General features: G+C 39.0%; 1 protein-coding gene across 3 annotated transcripts in view; it reads right to left on the reverse strand.

Annotated features, from left to right (window-relative positions):
- INPP5A (inositol polyphosphate-5-phosphatase A) overlaps nt 1–23138 on the reverse strand; it is a 447602-nt gene that overhangs the window by 19280 nt on the left and 405184 nt on the right. For all 3 annotated transcript variants that reach the window (XM_075000435.1, XM_075000433.1, XM_075000434.1), the window contains one exon: nt 18984–19057. In XM_075000435.1, coding sequence (XP_074856536.1) covers nt 18984–19057 — 74 coding nt within the window. The remainder of the gene's footprint in view (nt 1–18983; nt 19058–23138) is intronic.

The following is a 23138-nucleotide window of genomic DNA, read 5'->3' on the forward strand; positions in this document are numbered from 1 at the left end:
TTTGGGGCCCTAATGAAAATTTGGTTAGGACTCTGAGATGCAAAAGCAGCCTATCAAGTAAGTAAACCTTCTAGGCTTATGTGGAGGGGCAGTTTTTTTTAGGAAGTTCATTGGCACTGACAGAGTTTCAATGCAAAAGGTGAAGTTGGCATTTGCTGGACTGCTACTGGAGGAGGGATAGAACAACCGAGTGTATTTAGAAATCACCTTGCCTCACCTGGCACAGAGCTGATTCATATGTTGCAGTAAAAGTTAGAAGAGAAAACATATAGTATGTCATTACTTTAGAGGGAAAAAGTTAATGGGACAATATATAAGGGTAGAAAATATAAGAGACTAAACAGGTTTCTGGAAGAACATGTGACTAGAGCTGAGGAGAATTCCAAAAGCAAAACATTTGTCCAGAAATAAATGGGATTCAACCTGTCAATCTTGGTTAGAAATCTCAAAGCCAAGATATTGTCCATGCAGAGAGTCTGCTTGAGAAAAAACACACAGAGGGTATCTGAGATACGAACGTATGTCCAACCAGTAAATTACATGACAGCCTAATGCAATGACAAACAAGAATAGGTCACTTTAAGAGAATGATTAATACATGAGATTACTGTGCATGCAGACTTATCTGAAACCAAACCTTGTAGGAGGGTGTGAACCCCTGGTAAAGTCAGCTCCTATCTCTGCCATACTACATCTACAAGAATAATTATAATAATTAATGGAGAGAGGTGATAAAGTTAACAATTGCCCACCTGTATCTTGGGTACCCACAATGTCCTTATTTCTTTTTCACGCCTACCACTTTTTTTCCAGTGATTACGGACTACTAAAGACCCTTTTCCACCTTCACATGGAGCTGCTTGTTTGCTTATGGCCAAACTGTTCAGACCGTGACTGACAGACCTTGCAGAGTTTAAAATTCTGAACTATAGTTAGTCACTGGTGGTTAGTGTTGCTATAGGCTACATTAGATTACAAAGCGTAATGAGATAAAAACATGAATATTCACTATTTAAAGGAAATGGATCAAAACGTGAGACTATAGGAACAAGTGAAGGAATCTTGAAAAATACAAATTTACAAACTCATTCAAGTTTGGTAAATGAGGTTGAAAGGACTTAATCAATGTCATGGAATCTGTGGTTCCCCCCCCCCACTGTGTGTATGTGCGTGCGCGTGCGCGCACGCACACATACACACACACAAGCTCTGCAGGGATCTAGGAAGGGCTGCTTCCGACAGCAGAATAGACACACTCCTCTCTCCTCACCAACAGGAAAGGCTAAATACCACAGATGGGAGTGGAGAGGGGCAAACTGAAACTGCCTAAATCCATGTGGGCAGAGAGAAGGTGTCACTGACTACTATTTAAAAATTATATAGGAAATTAGGCTCAGATTCAGCAAAGCACTTAAGCACATTTTAACCTCAAACATATCAAGGTAAGTACCTACTAAGTGCATTGCTGAACAATGGAATTATTCAGGGATGAGATTATGCAGATATTTGCAGTTGAGCATATGCTTAAATTCATCACAGCCTTTATCTGAGTTCATTTTCCTGCATGATTGTCTAACGACCTTGTATGTCTCTTACCTTAACAGGACAACCACAAGTGACAACCTGAAAACTTCCTACACAGCAAGCAGGCATGTGGTCTCAAACCAAATTTTAGTTTTACATTGGAGAAGAGCAATAGTTATTTTTTCAGCTCACATGTAAAATTGTAGACATGCCATTTTCAGATGCGGTCAGTTAAAATTAAAAAGTTAACCAAGACGATTTCCAATATGCAGAATCTAATGACCACTAGTCAGTGTACTGCAAGACCTTTCATAATTTGGTCATCAAACTGCATATTAATTATCATGAAATTATTGTCCTGCCTTATTAAGTGTTGACAAGCCAGCTACAAATTACACTTGATTCTGTCTAATTACTGTGTTATAAACAAATACACTGATCTGTAGACTCAACATAAAAAATGTATATTTAAAAAGTAGTATGTTTATGTAAGTGCCATAAAATTTCAGTGTACATGGTGCCCATTTTTAAAATTTAAAGACAAGTGAATTACTATCTTAAAATGAAACAAACAAAATCCAGTTTAAATTGTGGACTGCAATGTTTGAAATTTGAAACCTCACCCCCTACCCCAACCCTGACAATTTCATTTATATCTGCTGTAGAAGAACTAAAATATGTATGAAACAGATTAATACTGTTTTCTGCAATCCTATGATACACCAAAAGTCATTTAAGAAAAAAATAAACATTAAAATTCTTAGTTGAAACCTTTTATGTCAAGTTTCAGCCCACAAGAGATTGGTATACCTCATTATCAACCCTTAAAATGTAATTTTTCTTTACATATATCTGAATTTCCTGGTTTTTACTGGCTTAAACCAGAGCTCTAAGGTTATTTTAACACAGTGTGGGCATGTTTTTATGTACAGTTATTTATCCCCGTGGATTGTTTGAGTCACCAGTTTCTCACAGAGGCTTTAACAAAGTTATTCCTTCACTCTCTTCACAGACTTTTAGAATATACAAAATATATGTTAAGGTGTGTGCATATGTATGGATGAGCCTTTCTCAGTTTTCCATTACACACCAAATGGTGAAAAGACAGCTGCATATCAGTGCTCTTCTCTCTACCACGGGTGTCTAGACTTGGCAAATATAGCACTGCGGGAAAGGAGCCAGTCAGTAATTCTACTCCTCTGAAGAGTTAACTGAACCGTTATTTAGCGATCAAACAGGAAACCAGCAGCTTAAAATTAGTTTTAAATTATTGTAAAATGTACTTGTATCAGAATAAGAAATGTTTTCACATTATCACCAGGATTTAAAACCCCTCATGTCTGGTACTTATTAGTGAATCCAGCTTCTACTCTTAACAACCATTAGCACATGGAAAAGAAAGATGACAAAAGTTTTAAATGCAAGTAGCTTTTCAAAAGCTCATATTAAAAGGACAGATACAACCAGAAGTGGACATCTAAATACAAATTGCCCTTCTTTCTTTTCTCTCAAAAGCATTAAAAGCTTACACCTTATTACATATAGTTCACAATCAACTGAAAAGAGAAGCTAGCAAACTACAAAAGAATAAACGCTTTATGATTCTTGCAGAGTATAAATAAATCAACAGCTATAAATATGAGGGGGAGATATAAAATATTGCATCCCATATTACTACAGTTGAAAGGGCAGGAACTTCTACATACAGCAACACAGGGGTCTGTGCAAAGTGCCAGAATCAAGATACCAGAACTGAAATTGATATAATACTCATAAGAATCTAAGAAGAGTGGAATTCTAGACGTTTTTGTAAATTATACAATGTGTCAAAAATGCTTTGAAGAATAAATTAACCTTCCCTTGTCTCAAACAGACTGTTGAGAAGCTTTTCACATCTAATGGCATATTTTAATCAAAAAGCACACACAAAAGTATGCTTTTTGTTTTTATTTGGATTTATTCATAGGTTACTCTATTATTTTTCATAAATCCTACGAAGAAGAAAAGGTAACACTTGCCTACTATTTCTATACAGTGGCTATCTGTTGCACAAGAAGTCTTTCACTGATTTTTATGAATATTGTTGGATGATTTTATGAATTACTAAGAAAACACAACTCTTTTCTTCTCCCTCGGAGAAGCGAACACATAATCATCTTCTCATTTTGTGTCCCAACACGTTAACTGCCTCCTGTACTAAACAAGTCATCTCGACTCTGGTTGTCAGATTGCTAGCAGTTCATCACTGCAGTGTCATGCTTCTTTGGCTCCATGACCACCACTAACATGGGAAAGCCAAATTCATCACAAGGGTGTGCAGTGTTCAGACGTGTCACGCCTGACCTGACTGATGACTTCTTGAGCATAAGTGATATGAATTTACAGCTGAACTGCATTCTTTAAAATTTAACGCAAGAAATGAGAGTGCAACTTTCTTCAGTGGCCCTACCTAAGAATAGTGTTAGCTCCTAAGACTCAAACACTGTGATTCTATCCCTCACAGACCTGAGCTAGTGAATATCACAGTATTTTGACATGAGAAAAAATTTCGGAAAAGTTATGAAAAAACCCAACCCGGCTACGTCTATACTAGCAGACTTCGTCGAAGTAGCCTATTTCAAAGTAAGAACATTGAAATAGGCTACTTCGATGCATATCGTCTACACATCCTCCAGGGCTGGTGACGTCAACATTCAACGTCAAAGTAGCAACAGGGAATGTCGAAAGGAGCTGCCCCAGAAGGAAATGTGGAGCATCCACACACACAAGTGCTCCCCATCGAGATAAGGGGCCAGCAAAGCCTGAGGACGGGGTCGCAGGCTGGACTAGCCCTTCTGGGGCAACAGCAAGCTGCTCCCTTAAAAGGCCCCTCACAGACACACTCAGCCGGCACAGCATGAGGTCCACAGATCCGACAACCGGTTGCAGACCCTGTGCACACAACATGGACCCCCAGCAGCTGCAGCAGCAGCAGCCAGAAGCCCTGGGCTAACGGCTGTTGTGCGCGGTGAACACAGAGCCCCGCAGGGGCTGGACAGAGCATCTCTCAACCCCTCAGCTGATGGCTGCCATGGAGGACCCTGCTATTTCGATGTAGCAAGATGCGGCTCGTCTATACATGCCCTGCTTCAACATTTAACGTTGAGGTAGGGCACTATGCCCATCTTCGGATAGGAATAGTGATTTCAATGTCGAAATAGTGCACGGTGCATGTAGATGTGATGCGCGCTATTTCAACGTTGTGCCAGCTACTTCGAAGTAGCCAGCTAGTGTAGACACCCCCCCATGTCTTTATAGTGATTATGTGAAAAAGCAGTAAGATGCGATACCTTTACAAAGGGAATATGAAAATTTAAAAAATGCTGCTTTGACGCAGATTCCAAAAGTTGCAGCATGGATTTGTGGGTTTTTTTAGTAACCATTTCCTTAAATAAATATGCCCCTGAATAGCTGTAAAAATATATGCCCCAACAATCACGCTTCTTTGCTTTCTTTGAAATTAAGATGTGGCAGAGAGAAAGTCAGAATGAAACAAGCTGATGCTGTTATCTCATATTTTACTAAAACATACAAATGGGAAATATGTCACCAAATGATGAACCCACTAAGATTAAGGCAACCAGAAGCAGAACTTGTTTAAACTTTCTAAGCAAGCAGGGGGATCTAAAAGGACTAGATCCAATGTATAACCATAACTGCATGTACTGTGCCCTTGAGAACATCAAAAACTATTAAATGCTATTCTAGCAAAACTACATCATTTACATAATTTTTGCAGGCCAAGGCTCCAATTTACAATCAAACAGGAAAATATTATTGGTCTACGGACAACTAAAACAAATCCTATTATTAAAGAAAAAACAATACTAATCACCCTTCTTATAAAAAGATTTGTAAATGAAACTTCACTAGAGAAATATCCTTGGAACATGAGATTGCTTGTGGTACAAAAGAACATGCTGGCATTATTGAGATTAATGCACATAAGGGCCCTTATGCATTTCTCTTGCTTAAGACTTGCAATGGAGGTACTGAAACAATGCTGTGAACTCACAGCTTCCTTTTTAGAAGAGAGTTCTCTCTGACATGTACGTGTCCATCACTAGAATACCTAGGGACCATGAGAGTATGAAATGGATCTTCTGAAGTGTAGTAACAGACCATTTTCTCAAATCCTCCCATCTTGATTAGGGCTGTATTAACTTGGGTGCTATGGAGACTGCATCTTGCTGGAAGGAAGAGCTTTCGGACCAAATGGAAGCTACCTGACTACGTGGAGGCGTGTTTTAAATTGCATTGCAAAAATAAGAGGAGGGCATCATAATCTGCAGTGGCAGGGAGTTGTACAACTAGAGGGGCCTAGACAAAACAGAACAAACACACACCAACCGCCTCCTCCCAAAAAACCCCAAAACAAACAATAACTAAGACGTGTGTGCTTTATTTTGGGCTCCATTACCTTTGCTGATATTGTGGGCTAAAAATTCCAGAAACAGAGTGCTAAAAGGGGCAACAGTGATGGCGGCCAGGTCCCAGATTATTGTAGGCTGTGTAGATTAGGAATCAGACCTCAAATTGGATTCAGTGTTTGAAGAGGTACAAATATAACAAATGCAACAATTGCATGGTATGTTTTCCCCTGTCATGCTGCTGTGAGTAGGACTGTAGTGTTCAAACATGCAGCCGTGTACTTAAGTTGAACAAATTTATGGGCAAATCAAATAACTATATGAACAAATGCCAAACAAAGGGAGGAAATTTAACTGTTCCTGATTACTCTCTTAATGCTAAATGCAACATTACATTTATTCATGGACACACAAGGGCCATACTCTGCCATGGATCTTAGGCTAAAGCTTTCATTGACATCAGTATGACATGCACATTTGAGGTTATTTACAAACAAGCCATGAACCATAATTAAGAACATAACTCACAGCTCTCAAACAGAATAAATCTCTCACAAAAATAAGGGGGTAGAGTAAAATTGCATTAATGATCTGGGGTCTGACAGTTGGAGAAACAGGTAGAATTAAAATGCTAATCTTGATAACGTTTTGTTAGTAAATACTATAAGAAAAGATTAAGTACAAAATCATTTAGTCAGTATGAGGTTTGACTGCCAAAGTATAGCAATGTTTCAGGCAATTGAAGCTGACACAAAAATATCATATGGGCAATGTGCTATAAGAAAAAAAGATGAAATGCTAGAAATGTCTCACTGGAATTTGGATCTAGCGAGGTTTTACTCCAACTGATAAATCCAAAGCTTTTATATTTAAGCATTTGTTATTGTAAAATTTAACATATATGTGACAAGAGTTTTTCTTTATTTTTAAATTTGTGCTTTATGCTATCTTTAAAATCATCTACAACTTCTATTTAAATTCAAATGTTCATATATTAAGTACATAAGCCTGAAACAAAAGTGCGTCCAGATGTACTATATACGTCCCCGCTATGCATATCTTAATGCAGTACTTTCTGAATTTACAGTGATGGTTCCATTCTCTATGAGTTAACAAAAACATTAGAATTCATTTCCACTGGCATGCCTGAATCAACTATCATTGTTTATCAAATCATTACATTTGCCATGAAGATTTAAAAGTGGGCAAATCAATGGAAACATATAAAAGGACTACTATTTTTTAGAAGAGAAGACACTGCATAGGAAAAAACCGACAAGAAAAGTAAATCAAACCATTTAGCTGGGCCTTTTTGCTTGCTGATGATTGAGTGACAACAACCTACTTGAAAAGAAATTTTGAATAATGAAAACTGACTTGCTTATCAAAACCTCTACATCTGTATAGTGCCTAATTTTTAACTAATTATCATAGTTCCACTGAAATCAACATGTTCACTTGCATGAATAAAGCTAGTATGATATAACCTCAGGTAGCTCTACTTAGGCTGCATCTACACAACAAAAATGACTTTGAAATACAACTTCAAAGTGAGCAACTTCAAAGTTGAGCATCTACACACACGCTATTTCAAAGTTAAATTTCAAAGTAAAGCACTACTCCATTCCCAGGAATGGAGTAAGGACTTTGAAGTTTGGCTCCCTATTTTGAAATTAACTTAAAAGTAAGGGAAAAGGTGTGGAGACTTTCTGCGGGCTACTTCAAAGTAATGCCTAACTTCAAAGTTAACTTCGAAGTTAGTTCCTAGTGTAGTCGCACCCTAATATTGGATCCAAACTTTGCAGTAGTCCTTATTCAGATCTCACTTAAGCAAAACTTCTAGTGATCTCAATGGCTGCACACAAACTTCAGGACTGAGCTCTTATTTATTATTCAGAATTATTATATAATCCAAAATAAAAAGACAGATGAAAGAAACATATTTCATAATGAAAAGCTCTGTGCTGTTTGTGGTAGGATACATGAGTAATTTCACCTCTAGTTTAGCCTGTGCAGTTTTTGTCTTTTCACTTTTGGTTACATGATTAAAGTGCTGGCTACAAAGAGAAAAATGTGTTTAGGAAATTTTGTTTGCTGGGAACCCATAATTAGTATCTCAGAATTTATCAAATAAACTAATAGCTACTGGTTCATATTGCTTCCTGATTTTTGTATATTATTTGCGAATATAAATTGTTTACTTTTCAGAGAGAAATTCTTGATTAGTCCATTCCTCTATCTCATGGGTGTGCACATGTTCATCCCTGCCCCATATTCTCAGTTCTTCTGTTCCTGGTCCAGAAATTTGGGTGAATGAAAGGAGAGGCAGGCAAGCAGGGGCACTTCTAATCACAATATTCTGGTGAAAACTACAGCAGACTCAGGGCTGATCTAACTAAACACTATACTCCCTATGACCTCATTTAGGCCTTGGGATCTTGAGACTTGCCTTTCTGAACTGCTCAGGCTCTCCCTGTCAGTTACCATTCCTGGTCTGTATCCCCTTCCACCAAGTCAGAAGCTGGGAGCAAGGCTGAAACTGAGTTCTGTCAACTCCACAGCTATGGATGTGTCCAGTAGAGGAGGCATTCTTGGGTATCTGTTGCTTGTGTTGTTGTGGTTTTGTTTTTTTAGACCGTGTTTTATAGAATTACAAGATGTATAAATCCACACAGATTGCCTGATTTACCAACAAAACAGATCCATTGCATGGGTAGAATGCAGCTATCATAATGGCACAAGCAACTCCTGACGACAGAAAATGAGGAATACCACCGTGTTCCATTAAAATAACTGTGGAATTTAAGGAGCTGGAATCTAATTACTTATACTTGATTTTGGCAGAACACTTGGCTAGATGTGTATATGCTTGTAAAAGTTTTATGGGTTCTCTGATGACCAGAACCAACGGTAAAGAGACCCAAATGATAAGCTGGCCAGGGGCTCAGCACTGACACAGGAAGCAAGAGTGCCACCTATTGAACAGTTCCAGTCAAATACGTGATAAGAGACTGATTATATATAATTTATCTTGTAAAATAATAATATTCAAACAATTGGTAATGTTGGCTGCAAGATCAGTTTTTGCTTTGCTCCTGTCAAAGGAACATTTTTTCATTAGACGTGGGCCAAACCTGGAAAGACCTTTCATCTGAATCCAACTATTTTGGTAGTTCAAATAATATAGGACTCGGATTTTAGGATTACGATTTTGATTTTGAAAATCCAAAGGAATCCCATTTACCATCTTTTATTTGAAATGTTGGTGATTTGTACAAATCAAAGCTTGAATTTGAACCAGGTCTGGTTTTGGTTTTGTAAAGACAAAACAAACCAATAATAACCCTCAATAAAAGACTTGGTGGTAGATAGGGAACTGGTGCAGTAAGGAGCTGGTGGCTGCTCTTTTACATGAGAACACTAACATTTGGACGTTGCTCCTCCCAGAGATCATAAGAGCTAAGTTTTGGTGGTCTTCAGTTCACAGCAGAAGACATATTTATTTGGTCTAGCAGAAAGAAGCTCAACTAAATCCCTGAACGCACAAATAACTTTGGCAGGGGATAGAAAAGGGTGTTTGGGGAATTATCTTTCCGATCTGAATTCGTAGTTTGTACCTTGGGGTCATCTTCAGTTTAGCTTTTCATTATATTGTTTTTCTCTTGCCAATAATATTATATACGGGGGACCTGACAGAACTGCTGGGCTCCTGGACAAAGTGTATGTGGGAGGGGGTGAGAAGCAGCAGCTCTGTGATCCCAGAAAGCTGGGGGGGGCCTTGCTGAGAAGAGGTGAGAATAGGGCAGTCCAACTTGAGGGCTGCCCGGACCATGCCACTTCACGCCCCACTCTCATCTCTTAGTGCCACCTGAAGTGTGCCATCTGGGGTTACAGCAGCAATTTAAGGGCCTGGGGATCTGACTGCTGCTGCTGTGGTTTCTGGGGGCCCTTGGCTCTTTTGAATCACTAGGCGCCACGGTAGTTGCCTCCTTTGGCCTCCTCTTGTTGGTGTGTCTAAGTTTATATACCACAACTTACAATGTTGGTTTGATGTAAATTAATTATTTGTATATTTGTAATGTTTTTTGTCACAGTGTTTCGATGCTAAGGCAACAAGAACCATTAAAGCTATCAAATACAATTTTAATTTCCCCACTTTTACTGTAGCTAGTACTGCTCTCCCAAAAAGCACACATCTATTTTCAGTCACACCAAAGTCAGCTGCAGGTTTGCTGACATGGAACATAGTAATTTAAACTATGCTATTATCTGCTATCTGTACACCTTTCTGTTTTCATGCATGTAATTTTCCCATTTTCTTAATGCTCCTATTCACAGCAGGTCACTTTCTAGCACCATTTTTCTAGCAACAAAGGTACTATATAATTGCTTATCAGGGCAATATATATTACATATAAAACATTAAAACAATATTCAGATTGCAAAGTCAACCATACTGAAGTTAGGAAATGGCAGAATTAAGGCTGTGTGTGCATATGTATTATGATAGTCTTTATTTACATGACAGGTACTAGCTTTTAGTCACTTAATGAGACCCTAGTCAATATTTTGTTTTATCTTCATTGTTCCATGGATAGCCCTAAATCTTATTTACAGCACACTATTTATACCTTGCCATGATGAAAGAATTATTATGATTTCCTCATAGCTTTCCTATGGTGCTCAATGCTGTAGTATCTAAGTGCTATAGAAACACTGTTTTATTTTCACAACACCCGTGTGAGATAATGTTGATGCTATTCTGCCCAATTTGCAAAAAGGAAGCTAAAGCACAGAGACATTAATGTTAAAATAATCCATTAATTATTGGAGACCAAACTGAGACACCTACAATCTGATGCTTCAGAGTACACTGCATATTTATACAGTACTTCATGTATTTTAAGCACAACTCCCATTCACTTCAATTGCAGACTTGAGCCCTCAACACTTCTGCAAATCACATCTCAGTGCCTCAAGTGAGGCACTCAGAATATGAGGAACATGCTGTTAGTGACCATCTGTAAAAAGTTGGGTTTAAAGGTAAGTATCACACATAGGAATACTGTGGCAGAGCCCGGGATAGAATCCAGTTGCCCTGCACACCATTCCACAAGATCAACCACTAAACCACCCTCTCTCTTTCAGCAATCCTCTATCTCAATCAGAACATGCTTTCCAACTGCTACTGTTCATGAGGCATTGGTCCTACAGACAACAGTGTGTCTCACTGTATTTACTGATTCATCCTCAGACCTGGTCCATCCTGTGTCCCCTTTGGAAAAAGTAGGATGTAATCATGTAATTAAAGACTATCATAGTGCATACTCCTGAAGGGGCTGAATTAAGGTTACACAGGTAACCTTAATTCTGACATTTCCTAACTTCTGTGTGTTTGACTTTGCAATCTTAACTGTTATTTTAACACACTTCATGTGAATAGTTTCCTAGAGTTTTTTTTAAGGACACTGACAGAAATTATATTACGTGACATTGTTCCACCATGGGTTATCAGCTGGGTTGGAACCTGTAGATTCTCTACGCTGACCTCTGTCATTTGAACTAACGGAATAACTTAGTGAACATGAGCAGCTAACAGGGAGTTGTGTGTGGGAGTTCCCCACGGGAAGTAGGAGCGATTATGGAATCCTTGAGGTAAATGGCTGCCTGTAGTGTGTATGAGTCTGGGTTTGGGGGTTACCTGCCGATTGCCTGCAAGATACTGTGTGCTCTATATGACAAAGGAATGCAATAAGCCAAAAATCAATACCCTCAATACCACAAATGCACTGAAATGCCCTGTCTTCGCAGATGATCTCACTTGCAAAAGGGAACACAAACCTGACCAACAAACTGTTGATGAAACATGGTCCGTGTTGAGAGATGCAATATACGAATGTGGCAAATCTGCTTTTGAAACATGTAAATTCTCTAACAAAGACTGGATCAATGAAAATGCTGACATTCTTAGGCCTCTTCTTGAAGAAAAACACAAGGCACCTCTGAATAACAAAGAACTCATCTCAAAGCACAAGAGATCAACTTTGACATGCAAGATCTGTTCTTCAGAGAGAATCCAGGCAGTGTGTGAACAAGTATTTTCTAATATTCAAAAGGCATCTGATTTGGGTGACCTGAAAACCATGTATGATGGATTGAAGAAAGTACTCGGACCAAACATTACCAAAGTCGCCCCACTGAAGCATTTAAACGGACAGGAGATCACAGACAAAAAGCTGCAGATGTCCAGATGAATGGAACACTACTCAAATCTTTATTCCCATGAGCATACAATACAATCTGAACTTGACAACCTCAGCCCAACTCTTCCAGAAATGTCTGAACCAGATGCAGAGCCTATGGAGGAGGAAGTTTCTCAAGCTCTTGATGCTCTCTCCAATGGAAAAGTACCAGGAAATGACAGAATTCCAGCTGAAGTCCTGAAGGCAAACCAGGCTGTGCTCTTCCCCTTCCTCTATAATTTACTCCTAAATGTTGGAGAGTAGGCCTTCTCCCACCTCACTCTCTATAAAAACAAAGGTGACAGCAACAACTACAGAGGCATCTCGTTACTGAACATCACAGGCAAAGCATTTGCCCATGTCATTCTCAAATGCCTGCAAAAACTCGCAGATCGAGTCTGTCCAGAAACACAATATGGCTTCAAGGCTGCCAGGTTAACAATGGACATGATTTTTTCACTTCGACAACTACAGGGAAAATGCAGAGAGTAAGGAAAGTCATCATTCATAGCATTTGTGGACTTAACAAAGGCGTTTGACACAGTTAGCAGATGAGGACTGTACAGAGGATAAACCAAAATTGGCTGCCTACCAACCCTACTCAAGCTCATAATGTCCTTTCATGAAAACGTGAAAGCAACAGTGCAATATGATGGAGCTACATTGGAACCATTTGCAATGAACAGCGGAGTCAAACAAGGGTGTGTTCTTGCTCCTACCCTCTTTGGCATATTTTCTCAGTTCTTCTAAATTGTGCATTTCAAAACTCATGATGCAATGTGTCTCTCCACACAAGATTAGATGGCTCTCTCTACAACCTGGTAAGAGTGGAGGCCAAAACTAAGCTCAAGAAAGTCCTCATTAGGGGACTCCTCTTTGCGATGATGCAGCTCTCATAGCTCATAATGAAGACGTAGTACAGTCACTGATGGATTCTCTGTCCAGAGCCTGCAAGTTGTTTTCCCTTGACATAAGAAAACTGTTGTATTCATTCAAGGTATATCTCAGTGACACAATGTCATTCTGGATAACAGCACATTAGATGTGGTTCAACAATTCTGTTACCTTGGATCTACTGCACCACAAACCTATCCATGGACAAAGAAATGAACATCAGAATTGGGATGGCAGCTACTATTTTTGGCAGACTTGCGAAGCGAGCATGGAACAATCCTAAGCTGACAGTGAAAACAAAGATACTAATCTACCAGGCATGTGTATTGAGTATCCTGCTATATGTTTCTGAGGCATGGACCACCTACTTGAACCAGGAATAAAAACTGCACAGCTTCCATCTTTGCTACCTACGCAGAATTATGAATATCAACTGGCAAGATAAAGTTTCAAACGAAGATATCCTGTCAAGATCTGGCATACCCAGCCTCACAGTGATCCTCAACAGCAGAAGACTACGATGGCTGGGTCATGTGAGAAGAATGGGTGACGAATGTCCTCCCAAAGAAATGCTCTTCAGTGAACTATCATGGGGGTTGAGAACAAGAGAAAGACCAAAGCTAAGATTCAAGAATACGTGCAAAAATGCAATGAAAAAATTCAACATCAATCCAAAATCCTGGGAAGCTACATCATCAGATTGAAACACCTGGTGATTATTGCTATAACAGGGCACATCATCCTTCAATAGTACATGTGCAAACCACGCAAAAGAACTTCATTTTACCAGGAAAAAACTCTCTGTCTCAAGAATTCAGAAATAGACTGACATGCAGCTATTGCAATCGACCACACAAATCCAATATTGGACGGATAAACCACAAGATAAACTGCACACTCAAACACTGCCCATAGATTCTCACTGTTGCTGCTAACCACCATCTCTCAAAATGAAAAGCAGCCATATTATATACACATATATACATATATCTACATATGTATACATATACACACACACACACACACACACACACACACACATATATACATACAACTATATATATAAAACTGTGTATATTTAGTTTCTGTAAAGGGAAATCATGCCTTACTAATCTACTAGGCTGGGTCTACACTTGTCCCCAACTTCGAAGGCAGCATATTAATCAGGGTGATGGGACATTACTAATGAAGTGCTGCGGTGAATATGCAGCTCTTGATTAGGCTAATTCTCCCTGCGGCAACTTTGGGGAGTAAAGGCACTTTGAAGTATCACGGGCACTTTGAAGTGTCTGTGGCTACATGCATGCTGGCACTTCGAAGTCTGACACATTGAAGTTGTGGGGCGGGGAGGGAGAATTAGCCTAATGAAGTGCTGCATATTCACCACAGCACTTCATCGGTAATCTCCCATCACCCTGATTAACATGCCCCCTTCGAAGTTGAGGGCAAGTGTAGACAAGCCCCTAGAGTTCTTTTGGGCAGTCAATAAGCATGTGGACAAGGGGGATCCAGTGCATATAGTGTTATTGAGTATCCAGAAAGCCTTTGGCAAGGTCCCTCAGCAACGGCTCTCAAGTAAAGTAAATTGTCATGGAATAAGAGGAATGGTCCTTTCATGGATAGATAACGGGTTAAAAGACAGGAAGCAAAGCATAGGAATAAATAGTAAGCTGTCAGAATGGAGAGTTGTAACTAGTGGTGTTCCCCAAGGGTCTGTAATGGAACAAATCCTGTTCAACCTATTTATAAATGATCTGGAGAAAGGGGTAAACAGTGAGGTGGCAAAATTTCTTGATGATACTGAACTGCTCAAGGTAGTTAAGAACAAAGCAGACTCTGAAGAGCTTCAAAAAGATCTCACAAAACTAAGTGATTGGGCAACAAAATGGCAAATGTTGTTAAATATATACAGAAGAAGTCAAAAAATCAAACTACATGTTAATAATCATTTGAAAAGAGAAAGAATAAGACAGAGAATATCTTATTGCCTTTACATAAATCCATGGTATGCCCACATCTTGCATACTGCATACTTATGTGGTCGCCTCATTTCAAAAAAGATGTATTCACAGTGGTAAAGGTTCAGAAAAGGGCAACAAAAATAATAAGGGGTTTGGAAAGGGAGCCATATGAAGAAAGATTAAAATCACTGGTGTGGAAAAAGTGAACAAGGACAAGTTATTTACTTGTTCCCATAACATAGGAACTAGGGGTCACCAAAGGAAATTAATGAGGATCAGGTTTAAAACTAACAAAAGGAAGTTCTTCTTCACACACTGCACAGTAGGCCTGTGGAATTCTGTGACAGAGGATATTGTGAAGACCAGGACATTAACAGGGTTCAAAAAAGAACTATATAAATTCATGGAAGTTAGGTCCGTCACTGGCTTTTAGCTAAGATGGGTAGGAATGGTGTCCCTAGCCTCTGTTTGTTAGAGACTAGACATAGATGACTGTAGCGGAATCGCTTTGATGATCACCTATTCTGTTCATTCCCTCTGGGGCACCTGATGTTGGCCACTGTCGGCAGACAGGATACTGGGCTAGATGGACCTTTGATCTAACTCAGTGTGGCCATTCTTATGCTCATATAACAGTAGTAGTATGTTGCCATCCCATATATGGGTTAACACTAGAGAGCCACAGGACATTCTGTGAGGGTGTTTCACAGGTACATTGCTGACAGGAGAGGAATGGTGAGATTCAGGAATCTAGGACTTCATTACAGGCTGTGCAGCAGATTACGATCAAGTGGGCATAGACTCTTCTGCCCACACGTGAGTCCTTCTGCCTCCTCTCCCCATCCTGGCTCCTTGTTCCAGTCCCATTCTCCTCACTTACCCATTCCAGGTCTCCACTCTGCAGGAGTCTCATCCCATTTTCTTTCCCCTTGCCCATTAGGTCTTAGTCTCATCCCATCTCATCTATTCCCTCACCCCAATCTCCTTGATCAGACAATTTCAACTGTCCTCCTTCTGGCTTCTTATACAATTTTTCTTCCCCTCCACCCTGAACTTGAATCATCTACCCATCCCATCATGTTCCTCAATCCTATTGGCTTCTAGTCCCAATCTTCCTCCCGTTTCCTCCTCCAATATTGAGATTCACACCAAACCCATGCCCCATCTCCTTGTCCTAATCTATACGCTTGTCTACAGCCAGTTCTTTCCCTGCACCTCAGTTCCTTATCAGTACTATTTCCCTCTCTCCTCCTGACACACCATATCCTTCTCCAATTCCAAGTGGTTCTCAGTTCTGGTCTCCTTCCCTAGTCAGGACCCATTTTCTCAGAGGCTCCTCATTTGATCCTTAAAATTTCCCTTACCAATTCCGAGTGTTCTTACTCACCCAGGCGTAGTCCCTTTCAGCTCCTGGATCTAGTCCTCTTTCCCAGCCAGCCTGCTTCTCAACATACACAGCTCCTAGTCCTTGACTCTGCCTCTAGCTTTCTGTGTCTTTGTCACATTAGCCCCATCCTTTCAATGGCCATTTGCCCTCTTCCTTTCTGAGAACCTCTAGTTCCAGTCTGCCCCCCCCGGCCCCCGCCCCAAATCTTTGCCCCAATCTACTGCCCTGCTAGGAACTTCTGCAGGTGAATCAGTTATGCAGCCTGGGTGGATTTTGGGGGTGTATGTACTGTGAGCATACAAGTCAATACTTTTGTTCTAAGTTCAGGTCCCCAGACCAAGAATTGCCTGTATCAGCTCAGAACTGCAATTGCAAGGAAAGATCTGCTGATGCCAGCGCTGGAGCATACCCAGAACAAATGGAATCTTTGAGGAATTTAGCTCCTAAAATTGAAGAAGTCTCTGCTGAGTGTGTGTGAACTCAAAATTTTTCAAAGATTTGCAACTCGGCAAACTGAGGCTGCTTTCCTTGGCGACAGTAAAATACACCTTCATGACAAAAGGCTATTTCCTGCCAAACATCAAGGCCCTGATTCAAGGAAAAGGTTCAAATTTTTGTAACAGAGGCAATTCAACAATTTCCTGTATCTTTGTTGTGGGAAATGGATGAACAACTTAGCTGAAATTTTACCAAGACTTTTGTGTGATGTACATAGGCAGTGTGGAAAATATCTACCCTAGCAGATAAAATTCAGTGAAGTGATATGCAAGTGAAATAGGGCTGTGCACTAAGAAGTGTGACATAAACCTAACAGGCAGTTCCACCAGCTGCGTCTATCATGAGGTGTCATTCCAACTGCTTTTGGAGGCAAGAGATTCTTTTTTTCTAGGAAAAACAACAAGAAGTCCTGTGACACCTTATAGGTTAACAGATATATTGGAGCATAAGTTTTTGTGGGCAAAGATCCACTTTGTCAGACGCATCTGATAAAGTGGGTCTTTGCCCATGAAAGCTTATCTGTGGAGGAACAGTTAATGGGTCTGTGAAAAGTACCAAAGTACCAACACTCATGATTATATTTGTTAACCCATAAGTTGTCACAGGACTGCTCATTGTTTGCGTGGACACAGACTAACATATCTACCCTTCTGATACTTTTTACTAAGAGTACTATGGTGCTGCAGTTATGTCATTGGTGCTGGTGGTATAGGCTGGACTTTAAGCTATGTATGTAATTATATGTATTAATAACAGAGAGATTCATAAATAATGAAGTCAAATCTAAAAATTAATACAACGTATGTGACAACATGTTATCACATGAACAGAGCCTAATCACAGAGGCAAGCAATTAAGGCAAGTACAATTTCTTAAAGACAGTACGTTCCTAGTAACAAATTTATCTGCATGCCCCTCTCCCCTGACCAGATACATAGCTAATGAAATACACTTGGAGATTTACACACTACTGGTCTTCTGTTATCATACTTAATCAATAAGAACAATTTAGAGCAGTGGCAACCTCTTCATGCATACTTCCGTTGTCCCTAGAGATCAATATACTCAGTATCACAGCTGGCGGGTGAGAAGTAACGAGATTATGATAACAAAGAGACAAGCTTTCCAATTTTTTTCTCAGATTGTGCCAAAACACCACATTTTCATGTCTGCCTCAATGGAAAAAAACCCTGTATTTTATTTTATAGGACTCTACTCCATACACATTATAGTATCTTCTCTATGACTCCTTGCTCCTCAACTCTCGCTTTCTTTGTGAATACTATTTTCCCTTTCATCACAGCAACTGTATCAAATACGAGAGAGTTGAGCTCTCCTTTTTAAAATAGAGTCTCAGATAGTTAGAAATGGCTCAGCTTCCTAGGATTTCTCCAGAACTGAATTTTAAAACAATCTTGTTTATGGTAGATGCTTAATCCCTGTTAAAATTCAGTTCTAGGTACATGCTGAGATTTACACACTTATTTAAAAACCCAACATTTATTTCCAGTATTACTAACAATACTGGCGATTATAAATGATTTCAATTTATTTTCATTCTTCCCAATATTTATCTTTCAACTGGGCACTGAAGTTAGACACGACTTTCACATTTTTTTTCAAGTCAGTTTCTCAGTGTCCATCTCCCCTCACATAGGAGTACTCATCAAAGGTTTGAGACCAATATTTAGTATGGTAAAATTTTTTAATAGTCTCCTTGGGTTTAGTGCATAAAAATAGCTATAAACTGAAGTTCTACAAAGATGTGCATATAATAAAACATTCAAGTTTATTACAGTGTTCTGAAATCAACTGTACAAATATGGGACCAGTTGAATCCAGATGATGGGAGTTTTAGATAACGAACAGCATCCAGCCTATAAGGTTTCACTGTTTACTATTCATACTGGTAACTGAGGGGATACAGGAAGACCTGTAGAACGTTATGGAGGCATCTCTCTCTTGCTCGGTACACATACGCACAACCATGTACACACACACTCTTGCACTAATAATAACAACATTTTAGCCATCTAGTTAAACAAGTGGAGTATATCTGATATCTTACCTGGGTGGAAATGAGATGTCCAGTTCATACAATTTGTCTTTAAAGACTGATAGCTCTTTGTCAAATTCTAAAAGCTGGCGGGGGGAAAGAGAACAGAATTAAACAACTTGCTTTCTTTACCAATCTGCAATAATGTTTTTTGTTTATACTGTCTGATTTATTGATCACAAACTTTAGTAATTTATATTATATGAAGCATATATCCTTCAGGAGAAATGTCAGTACTAGGTCAATGTAAAACACTTCAATGTCCTGATGAAAAGTCACTCAATCAAAACAAAGCAAAACAAAATCATCATCATGATCTCTGTGAAACAGGTAACTTTTGCACTTTAAACAGAGCTACTGAATGTATATCTATTATTTTAAGATTAATTTACACTTTCAAATTTAAAAGCAATTTTTTTAGGTAAAACTGATTAACACCTTTAAAATGCATAGCAAATTGATATGCTTGTCAGTAAAAGTACAATATATCTTTAGCCCAGATAAGAAGGTACAGCAAACACAAGAATGTGCAAACCATTCTTCCCAAGCAAAGGCAAGCAATATTTTTGCGTAGTGTAGTTGAGATGGCAGAAAGGGATACATGTGAAAATATGAGCAATACTCTTCCCATGTAGCATTCAAAATAGAGCACCAGAGGCAGATATTTAACAGACATATTTATAAGCCTGGGTTTAATGTACTGTATAAATATATTAAATCATTGTCAAATTTGTTGTTCTTTAGACCACTGCAAAAATAATATCTGTAGTCTTTTGTTCATAAACAAAAACTTGTAAAATAAAAGTCAAAGATAATAATCTATATCAAACCAACTGCCATTCTCACAGACAAACAACCCTATTGCAAAACCAGAGTTGATGTTAAATCTAACATGCAAATGAATTAGTGAGTAAAAACTGTATAATCTGCACTGTTACTGACCCTCACTCTGAGTAAGTGCCACTTTCTATTTTGATGGGCTTGTCATCAAAATAACACCCTTTATGATGGCTGTGTGTTTACCCACTGTTCACTAATAATTAATCATGTCCCATCTCACAGCTGTGCTGATACTATTGTATGAATGGCAGAGGTTCTGAAGGAAATTAGATTATGTCCCTCTTTCCTTTCTGCCACCTCATAAATCATTCCTGAAAACTGCAATTAGCAGCTACTTGTTCACATTAATTATCTGTGTGAAAAGCAGCTACCTGAACCACCTGCATTGCTGATTAGCTACCTCCCAATGGCCCACCTATTTTTCCTTCATTGTGTCCTAGAATCTGTTCATGTATCTGTCCACATGTATGCATGTGCACAGGAAAAAAAATGGGAACCCCATGTTTTCGTGTGTCTATTCACCAATTTGTACAATGGTGTATTAAGAAACATGTCACAATAAATGCCATTTTGAGATACTCTGTACAAGTTTCAATATTTGGAGAAATCTCAGGACACGGTTATTCATTTTTATACATGATTTTTGGAAGAATGTTTACAAATATATGTGTGTGAATTTACAGTATATACATAAACATGGAGCTGAAAGCCTATAAATTCTATGCATGTTAAATAGCTTTTCTCCTATGAGTAGTCTCATTAACCTCATGGGCCTAACTTTTGTGAGTAAAATTACATACATGTTTGCAGGATCAAATCCTATATTTAAGTACCTACAGGTATGCCCCCCACCAGAAAGGAGGACATGAAATAACTTTAAACAGTTTTTTCTTGTTCCAAAATAGCTGGATTGCCAGTGTTGCCAATTATTAAATTTGAAGCCAGTTTAAAGAACCAAACCAACTGAACAGAACTCCTCCTAAATGAAAAACAGAAAATCTGTTCCAAAAATGTATGTTTTACAGAGTTAATTTTTTACTTTTGTCCAATGAAAACCTCATATAAGGGAAAAAAAAACAGTTCAGGAGGTGGAAAGAGTTATTTCTGAAGCCTGAAGAATGTGGCGGGTGAGTAAAATTAACAATGCTGAGGATGTTAAATAACATCACTGGCTTCTCGTAGTGATTAAACATTCTAAACACTGTACATCCAGATGATTTTTGTTACGATATTTGGGAACTGACTGGAGGCCAAAGTCTGGAAGATTCAGTGGGGCTAGGCCAATGGTTTTCAACCAGTGAGCTGTGAGAACTGTCCAAGTGTGCCATGAAATTCTGTCAATTTCTCCTCATCACTGCTCTTTGCAGAGCTACTGTGAGGGAAATGCTGACCTTGCAGGACCCCATTTATACTGGGAGGCAGCTGAAATGCTGCTTCCTGGCCCATATGAGCTGGCAGGGAGTCTGCCTCCACTCCCTGCTGTGGCAGGAGGGAGGAAGGGAGGGCAGGAGCCTGTTGGAGCTGGGATGAGTTTTAAATGCTGAGCCCTGACTCCAACAGGTTTGTGGGGAGGGGCGCCGGCTTTCAGTGGTTACTCATTTCCTCAACATCCCTAGCGTGGCGCTGAGCAGATTTTGAAAATGTGCCTCTGCTTGCTGTCTAAGATGGTGTATTCTGTGGTGGATTTGAAATGTTAATGCCTTTGATCCTTGTATAGCTTTTTGTATGCACTACTGTGTTGCAAACCTCTCTAGTAAGGCTGTAACCACAGTAAATGTAAGCAAATGTGACATTTATAAGCAATCAATACAGCTGAAAGAAGTGGGTGTGCTGTGTTACTGAAAAGGTTGGGAACCACTGGGTTAGACACACAGGTAAGAGGTACTTCTCAGCAACATCTGAAGAGATCTTTTTATGTTCTGTTGGTTGTTGCTTGTTTAGTTATGTGTGATGTACTGCAGATGAGCTGCTGACACTGCTGTGACACTACTGACTGATAACAGGAACAAGACTACATTTTACACTAGAGGCTCTAGGCATCTCCCGACTTCACACAAACAGTGATACATCTTTCAAGTCAACAGTAAAAGCAAAAACTAATGACAACATGATGAGATGTAAATGCACAACTTAATTACTGAAATATTATTAAAATAAGTTTGGCAATTGCTTAGAACAGCTGGAGAAGACAACTGTTAAAGAAGACTCAATTTAAAAAGCACATTTTTAATACAAGGAATTATTTCTAGATGCACTGATACACTTATGTATTTGAATTATGTTAAACAAATTTACTCATTTAATTAAATTACTTTTTTCCCCCTCTAGATGCTTACTAGAAAAAGCCCACATTTCTTCCACTCAGTCTCCAATACCCTTACCTTTGTGCTCAGTGTCCACCAAAAGGAAATAGCTGGTATGAATACTCCTAGTCTATGGAAGAAGATGACAGTGTGTTCTATCTATTCATTAATTTCTTGTGTGAATTCTACTTGAATTTCCTTTTTTTTTGGGGGGGGGGTCAACTACCCACTGCAGACAAAGATACATCTAATACCTATTTCAGATTTTGCAGCATTTATTTTTAGCAAATTACAGCTCATTTTTTAAAGAGTAAACTTGTTTTAAATAGTGTTTTCCTTGAATTATATAACTGCCTGGTCCTTTTCAAGATCTTTGCTCTAAAGAGGAAGCTGTCAGTTAATGAAAAATTAGAGCTCAACAGACCCTGGACAACATTCTAAATACTACAAACCAATGTTCTCTCTATTTTTTTTCCATCCATGGGTGGAATAAATTTTGCTGTGTGCACCAAGGCATGTGCAGATGTGCACAACCAATAGAAATATATGCTGCCAGCTATGGGCTGCTGTGGGCACTCTACTAATCAGTTGGGTGGCACCTGAATCTCTCCTGGGTGGGCCCAAGTGCTCAGCTTACAGGGAACACTGCTGCAAAAAACTATAATAACTTATATCCAACCCAAAAGTGGAAGAGTTGGATTTGGAGCAGGGTACCATTTTGTTCAAGGTTTCTAAAACAATGGGATCTTGGCCCATGGCTGGGGGCCCACAGATCTACTGTATTATTATTATTGTTACTATTAATAATAATACTTAGGGGTACAATTCTCTGAGTCCTGAGGACCTTTACTGTTATTGGGATCAGGACCACTTTTTATTTATTTACAACTGATATTTTAAAAGACTCAACTACTTATACTGCTGTGTATAATGATTCTGAGCATGATCATAATTTTCATATTGTGCATGAAATGGCACTTTGAATAACTTCACTGCAGTAACAGTAACCTTTGTTTAAATAGAG

Source organism: Carettochelys insculpta, chromosome 7 (genome assembly GCF_033958435.1).
Source record: "Carettochelys insculpta isolate YL-2023 chromosome 7, ASM3395843v1, whole genome shotgun sequence".
Classification (NCBI taxonomy): domain Eukaryota; kingdom Metazoa; phylum Chordata; order Testudines; family Carettochelyidae; genus Carettochelys; species Carettochelys insculpta.